The sequence below is a fragment of the Crocodylus siamensis genome, chromosome 11, assembly GCF_052110815.1.
Source record: "Crocodylus siamensis isolate JL-2025a chromosome 11, ASM5211081v1, whole genome shotgun sequence".
In the NCBI taxonomy this organism is placed as follows: Eukaryota; Metazoa; Chordata; order Crocodylia; family Crocodylidae; genus Crocodylus; species Crocodylus siamensis.
In genome coordinates, this window is record NC_143405.1 from 29,027,777 (window position 1) to 29,041,649 (window position 13,873).

Genomic DNA, 13,873 nt, shown 5'->3' on the forward strand with positions numbered 1-13,873 from the left:
ACATCCCTCCTGAAGTGCGGCACCCAGAACTGGACGCAGTACTCCAGCTGCAGCCTGACCAGTGCCACACAGAGGGGGAGTATCACCTCCTTGCACCTGCTTGAGATGCAGCTATGGATGCATGACAAGGTGCCATTGGCCTTCCTGACTGCATCTCCACACTACCGGCCCATGTTCATCTTGGAGCCAATGATGACTCCAAGATTCTTTTCTGCCTCTGCACTGACAAGACGGGAGTTCCCCAACCTGTAGGTATGGTACCGATTGTTCCTCCCCAGGTGCATCACTTTGCACTTGTCAGTGTTGACAGACATCCAGGATTCAACTATTCTCATCCGCCCACCCCTGTAACCTGTCTAGGTCCGATTCCAGCCTATTCCTCCCTTCTAGCGTGCCCACATCCCCCCACATGTTAGTGTCATCGGGAAATCTGAACAGGGTGCTACTCACCCCCTTGTCCAAGTCACTGATGAAGATGTTGAACAGTGCAGGCCCGAGAACCGAGCCCTGTGGAACCCCACTGCCCACATCCCTCCAAGTCAAAAATGACCCATCCACCACCACTCTCTGGGTACGGCCCTCCAGCCAGTTGGCGACCCAACTGACTGTGTGGGTGTTGACACCACAGTCCCCCAGTTTCTTAATGAGAACAGGTGAGAGACAGTGTCGAATGCCTTCCGAAAGTCCAGGAAGACTATGTCCACTGCTACCCCTGCATCTAAGGATTTGGTGACCTGGTCACAGAAGGCCACCAGGACCTGACACTAATGAACCCATGTTGGTTGCTCCTAAGCATAATCTCCCCTGTTGGCCCCTTCTGGATATGCGCCAGAATAATTTTCTCAAAAAGCTTGCCCAGGATCGAGGTAAGACTAACTGGCCTATAGTTTCCTGGGTCCTCCTTCCTCCCCTTTTTGAAGATGGGAACCACACTGGCCCTCTTCCAGTCCTCTGGCACCACACCCAAGCACCATGAGTGCAGGACCCCTGGCACGGCTTTATGAGCAATGACCTCAGCCAATTCCCTCAGCACTCTGGGGTGGAGATCATCTGGACCAGCTGATTTGAATACATCCAGTCCTTCCAGCAGTTTCCTAACTAGTTCCTCACTAACCCTTGGCCTAGGTGTGCCTCCCCTGGGATTTAAGAGGGGCCCGGGGGTGGATGACTGTTCCAGTCCCTGCTTAGGAAAATGGAGGAGAAATTGTTAAATATGTTGGCTTTGTCGTCCGGTGTGATGACCAAATTTCCTAACGTGTCCTGCAGGGTCCCCACATTACCTGGAACCTTCTTTTTGCCTCCTATGTATTTAAAAAAGGACTTCTTGTTGTCCTTGATCCGGGAAGCTAGTCTCAGTTCCATCTCTGCCTCGGCCTTCCTGACTGCCCCCCTGGATCCCCGAGCAACTGCAGTATAGTCCTCCCTGGTAATGGCCCCTCCTTTCCATTGGGTGTACGCCTCCCTTTTAGCTAGGAGACATTCCCGGATGCTTTTGGTGAGCCATGGGGGCTTTTGTGTCCTCTTGCCCCCTTTGATCTGTGTTGGGATTACCTCCCTTTGGGCTTGGCGGATTGTCTCCTTAAGAAGCAATCACTCTTCTTGGACACCTGGCTCCCCTCCCCTCTGGGACCTCAGTGCTTCCCTGACTATTCTCCTTAGCTCATTGAAGTCTGCCCTCCTGAAATCTAGGGCTGCTGCCCTGCTGTAGGCCTTTGCCACCTTGCGCTGGATGGTGAATTCCAGAAGGCGATGGTCACTGTTGCCCAGGTGGTCGAGCACCTGCAGCCCCCTCACCAGGTCATCACCTGTGGCCAGCATCAGGCCCAACAAGGCGTCTCCCCCGGTGGGGCTGTGCACCTCCTGGGTTAGATGGAGGTCCTGCATTCTGGCTAGGAACTTACGTGAGCAGTGAGACTTGGCTGACTGCTCTTCCCAGCAGATGTCTGGAAAATTCAGGCCCCCAGGAAGACCACATCCTTTGACTTCACTACCTCCATGAGCTGACTTAAGAATTCCTGGTCTAGCTCTTCCCCTTGGTTGGGAAGTCTGTAGTAGACCCCCACCGTTAAGTCTCTTTCCCCTCGACTGCTTTGTATTCTAATCAACTGCCTTGCATAAGTGATTTAGTCTAGCCAGGTTTGACTAACCTGCAAAGATTGAACGAATTCAGGCTCAGGTTTTTTTGAATATCTGTCCCTAGCCCAGGAGAGCTGACAGACTTTAACAGAGGCTATACTAAGGGCACAGAAGAAAGCTATCCCAATGCAACGGAGGCATGGGAAGTGCAACAGGATACTGGCCTGGCTAGACAGTGATCTCCTAAATGAGTTGAAACTCAAAAAAGTGGACACTTGCTCATATTATTAGGGAAGGGTATAAGAGTATCTTATGGACATACAGGGAAAATATCAGGAAGACCACAGCTGAATTCAAGATGGAACTGACAATGGATGTAAAAAGCAATAAAAAAAGGAATTTTACAAGTTTTTTCAAAGTAGGAAGAAGACTAAAGAAATTATGAAGATTGGGGTCTTTACAAATAATAAATGCTTATTAAAAAACAGCATTCCAAATGGCTTCTGTGTCATTTATTCTTACAAATAAGATTAGGCTGCAAGAGAAATAACCATGTTCTAGATAGGAAATAGTTAGGGCTGAGATAAAATATCATATCTATTTACAGTGAAATTTATCTCCTTGAAAGCAAATAAGTGCATTCATACAAAACTCATGAATCTTAAGTGTTTGCTGAACCAATTAATTTAAGTTTTGCTCTTATATTAGTAGCATACAACTCGTAAATGTTCTTAAGCAGCACTGCTGCATTTGCCATCTTGTGGAAAATTGGATGTACTTAAGACTGAATGCCAGCAATATTAAAACATGCAATTTAAAACTGTTTAGTACAGGGGTGTCAAACTCACCAGGTCCAAGAAGCCAGATGAGTGGCAAGCAGCTGATCCACAAGTCAGATGTGTGGCATAGGGCTAGTCCACAGGAAAAAATTTGGCCCACAGACTGTATTTGTGCACTGGATCAAATGGACAGGGCTGATGTGGTGCACCGTATGCACTGCATGCCAGATCCAGCCCCACCAGCAGTGCACAGGGCTGGGCTAGTGTGCACTACATCTGGCATGTGGGTCCAGTTCAAGATCCACAAATAGCACAGCAGGCGAGATGGTAGGGTTCCATGAGATAGATCCTGCCCACAGGTCATACCTTTGATACCCTGGTCCAATCTCCTGACTTCCTAGACCAGGGTTGGAAAGGCACAGTATACATGCGTAAAGTAGCATAGGCAGCTGCTATGTGTAACAAGCGAACCCTGTCCAGTCAGCAAAGGGGGGAGGCAGAGGGCAAAAGGAGATTGAAGGTGTCACTGCCAAGAAAAAAGGACTATGCGGAATAGCTACATTTTGTTTTGGTTTGGATTTGGCTGTTTTGGAGGGACAGTGATTCGTTTCGGTATTTCAAATCATTGTTCCATTTCAATTTGGCTGAATCTGTTTTGGAGCTTAGATGCTGTTTCAGTGATTTGGCCATAGGCTATAATGGGGAATAACTAAAATGACTATAACTTTGTCATTTCTTGCCCGATTTGGATGAAAATTGCAGGGATGGTAGTTCCTTCTGAGGCTGTGAAGCTTGCCAGGTTTCAAGAAGATAGGTGCAGAGATTTCTGTAACACTGCACCTCAAGCTTCTGAAAGCAAAACTTGTTTCAATTGTGTGTGTGTAGGCAAAGCGGGAAGAAATCAACAGGGATGGTAGCCTATAACACACACGGGTTAGATCTCTACCCACCCACCTGTTTCTGGGCCAACCTCCTGCCCCTCTTTTCCCTGCCATGCCTTGATGGAAAACTGATTCAGATGTTTCCCAGGCAGGAGACTGCCCATTTAGGTGTCTTGGGGTCACATTCATTCTGCAGCTCTGTACCTTCCCTATTCTGCGGCCCATGCCTCACACTTTACATCCTTCACCCCCCGCAGTGGTGGTCCCCTCTCTGGGACCTTCTTAGGCCCTCGCCCCGCCTTCAGGCTGGTTGGAATCCTGAGCCCCTTGTTCTGGCCATTCCTTGCTGGTTGTTTCTGGTCCTTTGACCCCACTTTGGGTCCTGGCCCCAGCACGGACCAGTCGAGGGTACCTCTGAAACCTTTTATTAGACCAACTGAATAGTTGGAGAAACGTGTCTTAGCAAGCTTTTGGGTTTAAAAACTGTTTGTCAGGCTGAGGAAGCATCCCCTCCCCCACCCTTGATCCCAGCCTGTCCCTTACCCCCTGAAACCTCAATTTACATTTTCATTAACTAGCTTTCTTGCCTGCACTGCATGTAAGGTGGCCATCACAGAGGACATTCCAATTTTCTGCTTATATCCTCTATTTTTCTCTTCAAGAGAAAAGTAGCATGTGTAAAGTAGCACCTGTAGACCTGCCTTGCACAGCTCCTCCCTCAGGTACTCCCTGCATGCTTCATACAGGGAGGGCACCACTGTCCTGATGAAAGTGGTACATGCGGGCATGCAGTATGATGGGGCCACGAGCCACCTGAACCCTGGCTGCTCATCTAAAGAGAAGGGTTGGCCATCCAGAGCAAGCATCATCCCAATGATCTGGGTGACCTCACTTGCCTTGGAAACATGCCCCCCTTTCCCTCCACTTTTCTCCCACTGGTCCAGGGTAGCCTGCCTCTGCTTCTGGAGGATGGGGGCTTTGGAGTGAGAGGGGGACTTCTTTTTGGGTATGCTCCCATTGGTACCAGGCAGAGGAGCAGCAAAAGCAAGGAGATGGTGCCTTATGATATGCATCAGCTTCCCCATGGTGCTGAAGTGTTTCTCGTCCTTGTCCCAGCTGATATTGCATCAGCAGTGCAAGCAGATAGCATGCTTGGAATCATCCAGGCAGAGATGGAACTGGGGCTAGCTTCCCAGATTAAGGACAATAAGAAGTCCTTTTTTAAATACGTAGGGAATAAAAAGAAGGTCCCGGGTAATGTGGGGCCCTTGCAGGTTGCCATGGGAAACTTGGTCGTCACACCAGATGGCAAAGCTAACATGTTTAACGATTTCTTTGCCTCTGTCTTCCTAAGCAGGGACCAGAACAGCCGCCTCCCTGCTGGGCCCCCCTCGGGCCCCGGGGGAGGCACACCTGGGCCATGGGTTAGTGAGGATTTAGTTAGGGAGCTTCTGGAGAGGTTGGACGTATTCAAGTCAGCCGGCCCGGATGATCTCCACCCTAGAGTTCTGAAGGAACTGGCCGAGGTCATTGCAAGTCCCCTGGCACGGCTTTACGAGCGCTCGTGGTGCTCTGGTGAGGTACCGGAGGACTGGAAGAGGGCCAACGTGGTCCCCATCTTCAAAAAAAGGCAGGAAGTAGAACCCGGGAAACTATAGGCCGGTTAGTCTCACCTTGATCCTAGGCAAGCTGTTTGAGAAAATTATGCTGGCACACATCCAGGAGGGGCCACCAGGGGACTGCATGCTTAGGGGCAACCAACATGGGTTCATCAGTGGCAGGTCCTGTCAGACCAACCTGGTGGTCTTTTACGATCAGATCACCAGATCATTAGATGCAGGGGTAGCAGTGGATATAATCTTCCTGGACTTCCGGAAGGCTTTTGACACTGTCTCTCACCCTGTTCTCATTAAGAAACTGGGGGGCTGTGGTGTAGATGCCCACACAGTCAAATTGGTCGCCAACTGGCTGGTGGGCCGCACCCAGAGGGTGGTAGTGGATGGGTCCTTCTCAACCTGGAAGGACATGGGCAGTGGGGTTCCCCAGGGCTTGGTCCTCGGGCCCGCACTGTTCAACATCTTCATCAGTGATTTGGATGAGGGGGTAAAAAGCACCCTGTTCAAATTTGCTGATGACACTAAGATGTGGGGGGACATGGGCACATTGGAGGGATGCAACAGGCTACAATCAGACCTAGACAGGTTACAAGTGTGGGCGGACAAGAATAGGATGGGCTTCAACACAGACAAGTGCAAGGTGATGCACCTCGGGAGGAACAACCGGCACCATACCTACAGGTTGGGGAACTCCCCTCTTGTCAGCACGGAGGCGGAAAAGGATCTGGGGGTCATCATTGACTTCAAGATGAACATGGGCCGGCAGTGTGGAGAGGCAGTTAGGAAGGCCAGCTGCACCTTGGCATGTATCCACAGATGCATCTCGAGCAGGTCCAAAGAGGTGATCCTCCTCCTCTATGCGGCACTGGTCAGGGCGCAGCTGGAGTATTCCGTCCAGTTCTGGGCGCCACACTTCAAGAGGGATGTTGACAGCATGGAGAGGGTCCAGAGGAGGGCCACTTGTATGATCAGGGGACAACAGGGCAAGCCCTATGAGGACAGGCTGCGGGACCTGAACCTGTTCAGTCTCCAAAAGAGAAGGCTGAGGGGGGATCTTGTGGCCTGTTATAAACTAGTCAGGGGGGATCAGCAGGCATTGGGGAAGTCACTGTTTCCCCGAGCACCGCCAGGAGTGACCAGGAATAACGGTCACAAGCTGGCAGAGGGTAGGTTTAGGCTAGATATCAGGAGGCGCTACTTCACGGTCAGGGCGGCTAGGGTCTGGAACCAGCTTCCAAGAGAAGTGGTGCAGGCTCCTACCCTGGGGGTGTTTAAGAGGAGGTTAGATGAACATCTTGCTGGGGTCATTTGACCCCAGTATTCTTTCCTGCCATGGCAGGGGGTTGGACTAGATGATCTGCTCAGGTCCCTTCCGACCCTAGAAACCATGAAACTATCTGCCACCTCAAAATGTTCCCACACTACACTACCCCCTCGCTTCTGGGGTATGGGTGCAGATCCCCCTCCTCAGCAGGCGGAGGCACAACAGCAAGAGGAACTGACTCAGCTGAGCCACTTTCCTCTACAACTTCAATCTCCTCCGAGGTGCTTTCAGGAGGAGACCTGGTTCTATAGGGGAACTTTGAGGGGTGTGGAACAGAAACTTACGATTCTCCCTCCTTCCCCAGAACTTCTCTATGGCACTGAGTTCCCCTGGTTTCAGATCCAGCTGCTCCTTTGGCACTGGAAGGCTCAGACTGGAAACTGAAATTGGGGTGGAGGAGACTGTCATGCTGGTGGTGCTGGGGGTTATTATTATTGCTAGTGTTAGTGGAGGTGGGGCAGGTGCAGACACTGCTCCCACCTCCTTGCAGCCACTAGCAGCAAATACCTCCTGGCTACTAGGGAAGAGGCTACGTCTAAGCATTTTTTTTTGGGGGGGGGGGGAGGAGGAGGGGAACTGACAGCTCTTCCTTTACCCTCTGCCATGAGACCTGGCACCTGCCTTTTCAGCACACTTCATAATGTTTGCTGTGCTGGAAAGTGTGTGTGTGTGTGTGTGTTGCTTCTCGGCTTCTTGAAGGCTCAGATCAAGTGTTGTATCTTCTATGTCCATGTAAGTTCCGGTGGCATTCACTAGTATGCCTGGTTCTTATGGACTTGTCAGGTCTCACCTTCTCTTTGGGATCCAGATAGCTTGGCGTTAAAGTATTTGTCTTGCAAGGCCTTCAGGGGGTTCTTTCCTGCCACATCTTTGATGAAAAAATAAGTTTGGTATTGGGAGTATGATGTTATGTCTCACCTTCCCTGGGAGGACCCTCCTTAACTTTGCTTGTCCGGTTTTCTGATTCGGGGCTCTGCCTCCCCTACACCCTGCCTTACATCAACCTTAAGTTGTTACCTTCTGCTCACCTCTAAGGTGAGCAATGGTGGTAAATTTGTCTTGGCCTTTTGACCTTGTTTCCAGGGATGTCTCTGCTTCTCGGTTATGTCATTACTGTGGTCTGGACTCCCAGCTCTCTCTTCCATTTGCAGGGTCCCTGGCAGTCCAGTCACGTCTGGAGGCATCCGGGATCCACAGCTCGGCTTGAGGTAAGTACCTTAGCCCTTGCAAGCTTGTCTCCTTTCCGTGTGCCCCCTCCTGAGGCAGCCACCCCTACTCCTCTCTGGAGCTCTCTCCTCCTCGGGGCTCTTCTGGCTCCACCAGAAGCCTCACTTCTGGTCCTCCAGGCTCTGCTCCTGGTGGAGGTTTTATCTGTCTTAAGAGGCCAGGCGGTGAATCAGCACCAACTTGCTGCCATAAAACAGGTCCATGCCGGGACTAAAGCTGATCCCAGCTCCTTCTGGACCTGTTGTTCTTTTTTTCCCCCCTCTTTCGTTGCTGTGGCGTTTTCCCTGCTGCAGTTTTGCTCCCACCAGGTTTCTGGTTTTTGTCCAGCTCCTGCCGGCTCGGGAACTCTTCCTTACGGGGCAAGTTTTTCTTCAGGGTATTGCCCCTATTACAGTGCAATACATCTTCTTCTATCTGTTTAGTGTGTGTGTGTTTGTGTGTAAAATATATCTTCTACGTGCAATATATCTTCTATCTGTAATATACTGGAAGGGTGTATCCAATCCCTTCCAATAAGAGAGACTAGCAAGTGACTGACTACTAGGAAGCCAACCACTGCAGCCGGCCAGTACCTTTCACATACTGTTGCTTCCAGACAGATAGCTCACAAAAGGCAGAGAAAGGCTTCACACGGAGTCTTATGTTTCTCCATCTCTTCCCCAGAGCACTGGAATTGGAAGAGACCTCAGGGACAGATAGCAGACACTGGGGCCAGCCACAGATATCAATATCGGAGCAGTCCTCCCCCCACCTTTTCCCCCTCCCTCTTCTGAGTTTGGTTCCTTGCAAGCCTGCCTCCAAAACATTCTGAAACGTTTTGGAAGATTTTGTTTCATTTGTGTTTCGGATTTGGTGTTTTGGATGCCGAAACACCTCCGAAAGGAAATGGTTGCTGAAATGTTGCACAGCCCTACAAGAAACAAGTAAAACCTTTGCTGGCCTTGCAGCCATTGTCAGAGCTGGGCCCTTCAGCTCTGGTCCCTTCTCTTTCTCTGCTCAGCTGGGAGAGGAATAGGAAAGGTAGATGGAGGCCATGGGAGAATGGAACCATAGGTTGCTGAAACCTTCTCTAGAAACTCCTGGCTGGTGTTAGAGAAGGATGCGGTATTTTGAAATATTAAGGTCTGGAACGGCACAGGAGCCAAACAGGAAACCAGTTGGGAAGCTACTACTCATTTATTATATGATTATGTCCAGATTTGGTGATTCTGTTTCTTCTTTCAATTACATAACTATAGACTCCAAATTATCCAGTAATATTAATTTCTCATGACAGCCAGCTAGCTCCTCTCATTAACTTATAAAATCAGACCATCAGAGATGTACAGTATAATTAAGGAATACAAATTAACTTACATTTGTTATCATAAAATGTTTTTTTCCTTATATCCTCTCTTTTACTGCCTATATATCTTTTTTTTCCCCCCATTCCATGATTGACCCAATGCCTATCTCCATACCATCTTTTTTTCTTGATTTTTATCTCCTAGACATTTATTGTGCCCCTCACTCAAAAGAACTGCATCCCTCTTACACTTAGGAGGAATATGAAAGACAGAATCTATTTTCTGTTGACTATAACAATCCTCTTCAAAATAACCTTCCCTTCTAACCCATCCCCTTTTTGTCCAATATATCTTCTATTTATCCTATTAATCCTAAATTATCCTGGCACACATCCAGGAGGGCCTTGCGGGGGAATGCATGCTCAGGGGCAACCAACATGGGTTCATCAGTGGCAGGTCTTGTCAGACCAACCTGGTGGCCTTTTACGATCAGGTCACCAAATCATTAGACGCAGGGGTTGCTGTGGATGTAGTCTTTTTGGACTTCCGGAAGGCTTTCGACACTGTCTCTCACCCTGTCCTCATCAAAAAGCTGGGAGACTGTGGTGTCGATGCCCACACGGTCAAATGGGTCGTCAACTGGTTGGAAGGCCGCACCCAGAGGGTGGTAGTGGATGGGTTCTTCTCGACCTGGAAGGACGTGGGCAGTGGGGTTCTGCAGGGCTTGGTCCTCGGGCCCGCACTGTTCAATATCTTCATCAGTGACTTGGATGAGGGGGTAGAAAGCACCCTGTTCAAGTTTGCTGATGACACTAAGATGTGGGGGGATGTGGGTGCACTAGAAGGGTGCAATAGGCTACAAGCTGACCTTGACAGGTTGCAACGGTGGGCGGATGAGAATAGGATGGGGTTTAACACTGATAAGTGCAAGGTGTTGCACATGGGGAGGAAGAACCGGCACCACACTTACAGGTTGGGGAACTCCCCTCTTGCCAGCACGGAGACGGAAAAGGATCTTGGAGTCGTCATTGACTCCACGATGAACATGGGCCGGCAGTGTGGGGAGGCAGTCAAGAAGGCCAACCGTACCCTGTCATGCATCCAGAGATGCATCTCGAGCAGGTCCAGGGAGGTGATCCTCCCCCTCTATGCGGCACTGGTCAGGCCGCAGCTGGAGTACTGCGTCCAGTTCTGGGCGCCACACTTCAAGAGGGACGTGGACAATATGGAAAGAGTTCAGAGGAGGGCCACTCGTATGATCAGGGGTCAGCAGGGCAGGCCTTATGAGGAGAGGCTACGGGACCTGAACCTGTTTAGCCTCCACAAAAGAAGGTTAAGGGGGGAGCTTGTGGCCTGCTACAAACTGGTCAGGGGGGATCAGCAGGTATTGGGGGAGTCCCTGTTCCCCCGTGCACTGCCAGGAGTGACCAGGAATAACGGTCACAAACTGGCGGAGGGTAAGTTTAGATTAGATATTAGGAGGCGCTACTTCACAGTCAGGGCGGCTAGGGCCTGGAACCAGCTTCTAGGGGAAGTGGTGCAGGCTCCTAGCCTGGGGATTTTTAAAAGGAAGTTAGATGAGCACCTTGCCGGGGTCATCTGACCCCGGTGCTCTTTCCTGCTAAGGCAGGGGGTCGGACTAGATGATCTACCTAGGTCCCTTCCGACTCTAGCTACTATGAAACTATTTGCAGGGGATATGTTCTCTTATCCCCTGTGAATGGTGAAATCCACGAATAAGACACTGCGTTCATGAACGCTGTCTGCGTGCTCCTGGCAGCTTGCAGGGGAGACACGGCTGCTCTGGCGGTGGCAGGAGCCTGGCAGCAGCAAGCGCGTAGCTCCCAAGGAGCTCCTTTAAGTGCATTTAAGAAGCAGCTTTGGCATTTGTGAATATTTGAAACCGTGAATGCTGAACCCGCGAATAGTGAGGGTTTCCTGTATTCTCTGCTCAGCTTGCATTCAAATCCATTATACAATATTATTTCTTAATATAGTAAGTCAAGAGCCTTTCCAAAGGCCACAAGGACAGTCAAAAACAGGCCAACTCTGAAGCTTATAGCTTGGGGTCTATCTAAATCACAGTGGGGGGGGGGAGAAGGGGGCTTACCAATCTCTGCGAGTTGATCGCAGCCTGAAGGTGTAATTCCATAATCATTTCATGGCGGCCCTACCCCTCAGTGCTGATTGGCAGGGAGACCCTACCCCTTCGCACTGATTGGTGGAGAGGCCTTGGAAGAGGGGAAGGGGGAAATGAGGAGGCAGCTGCCATCTTGTCTACTGCCCTTCATGCCACTCTACCAGATAGCGCCTTCCCTTCTTTGCAGTGAGGACTGCTGGCTCACACTGGGGATTAGGCATTTCATTATCAAGTTTTTTGTCGTTGCTGATTTTGCAGACTTCACGAACTCTCTCAGATTTTGCTGTTTCCGTGAAACCACGAATTAAATAGGTCCCTACCTATAGCTAGCCAGAAGATAACCTATAAAGGACTAACTTTATGAGCAACATTATTTCCCACATCCCAAAATGGTCTGAAATCTGCTCTAAAAACTTAACACCACACAATTTCAGTCAAGCCCACAAGACCCTCCATGGGATGAGCTTGCATGATTAAAATGTAAATATATATTTTTTAAAGAAGCACTCACTATAATAACATTTCTTTTTAGGAACCAAACAATCTCTGAATGCTTTCTAAGCAAGGAGAAAAAGAAGTCCTAAAATACAAGATAAGCCATAGCATCTTAAGCCCTTCAAAATCTGGGGATTTAATGAAAGGAAGAGACTATGTAGCCACAAACTTTATGGATTCTAACAGCCTACTCTGGCAATATGGCCTAGTTTAGGAGGTCACTGTAAATCCCACCCTCTACCACTCCAATTGCCTGTGCTTCCTCCACTGCAGATAACCCAGCCCTTTTTGTAGCAAGGGGAAGCTCAAGCATGAGAGCAGCTAGAACGGTTGTGGAGGAGCCCAGTCGCTCAGTGTAAGCGTGTGCTGCCTGGTCTAGAGCTGCTCCAGGCCAAATCCAACCTCTGCAGGCCAAAGGTTGCTAACCCCTCATCAGGTGACTAAGCTGTAATTCAAGATCTCATGCATTCCAAATTTAATTCTGCCATTAACTTCCAAATTTCCATTAAATTTGATCCATGAATTTAAGATATGCCATGAAAGGACACCACTTTAAAGGAGGTATATACAGTCTGAGTAGGACCCATTATGCCTTAGCTTCCTCTATAACGTGAATGTAATATATAATTAAACTTGTACATGTTTAAGTATGCACGTAGGCCTATGTAAGCATTTTTGTGTATACAAATATGTAATAATAAACCACTGAAAATTAAGACCAATATAAATATCACATTTCGCTTTTCAATGAACTAGATCAAAGACATCCAAATACTCATTATTGCTAGGTACAGTAGACAGAGATGTCAGGAGTTTCTTTCCATTCCGAATACAAAAATAAAATGTTAACGAAGTGCCAAAGCTATACTAACTGGTCTGAAAGGCAAAGTAATTGCTACTTCAGATACCTCAAGTTAGCTAATGGACGTAAAATGGTTGCTTTAGAATAATGCTGTTCCTGGGCTAATTTGTTCTGGTCAATGAAAGAGCTAATTATAACCTATGCACAGAGCTGCACTAATTGTACTGCTTGTGGTTCTGGAGCTAGCACATATAGACCCTAGCTCTGTATGGCACTGCTTTCTGCTGTGCAAACATACCAAGGGGTGGCACCTTTCAGAAACATTCATTCCAATTAAAACTTAAAGCAAAACAAAAACAAAACTAGGCATCTCTGAAGCCCAGTCAGAAGCTGTGTGCATACTAATATGAAAGGTGAATGTAGTAAATAATTCAAACGAGTTTACTTTTACTCTTGATATCAGTTGCAGAGAGAGTGCATTTAATGGATAAAAATTGCATAGAATACCTCTGAAAGAAAAGATTCCTATAAATATATATGCTACTACAAAGTATAAAATTCTGGAGGTAAAACAAGATCTTGTATATACTTGAGATCAACAAGTATATTTCATACTTGTTTCTTACCTGATCTGCTGCAATGAAATAGGTGTTTTGATTTGCTGATAATAATCAGGATATTTTTTCTTGGAAGGCAGATGGAAAAATGGTTCTGATATAAGCTGGCCTTGGTTATTTCGACAGCTCCTAACCGTATCATAAAGTTGATAAAGAGGGTTAGAAGTATCCATAAAGGAAGTAATGCTCTCTGCTTCAGACTCTCCTTCTTCATAACGGGCAGCAGCTTTACAGAGGAAAAGGAAAAAGGAAGTGGAAAACACAACAGAAAAGTTATTACATAAATCTTTGTGGTTCTGTCTGATTATCTTATTCGTAAGTTTGAAAAGTCAATAAGTGACCTTAAAGTGAGGATATCTACTAAATTATTGATAGTCAGATTCATAGCTTTCGCAGGAATATTATAATCTGTGGCTTCTGGACATTAAATAAGAAAGCAGCCAAAACATTCTACTTGTATTCTCGCTTGGCAGAGAAAATTTCTAATTCTCTTATCTGATACAGACCTCAGCACAATTTTTCATATTCTTTGACACCTGCACATTGGCTACTGTAAAGTGTTATACATGTGACTGCAGAGGAAAGCCATGCAAACACAAACTGGTATAGGATACAGCTGTCTTGCTTACT

General features: G+C 48.1%; 1 protein-coding gene across 28 annotated transcripts in view; it reads right to left on the reverse strand.

Moving 5' to 3' along the window:
- Positions 1 to 13,873, reverse strand: part of PBRM1 (polybromo 1) — a 126,682-nt gene that overhangs the window by 69,546 nt on the left and 43,263 nt on the right. For all 28 annotated transcript variants that reach the window (XM_090021530.1, XM_090021514.1, XM_090021520.1 and 25 more), the window contains one exon: positions 13,253 to 13,469. In XM_090021530.1, coding sequence (XP_089877656.1) covers positions 13,253 to 13,469 — 217 coding nt within the window. The remainder of the gene's footprint in view (positions 1 to 13,252; positions 13,470 to 13,873) is intronic.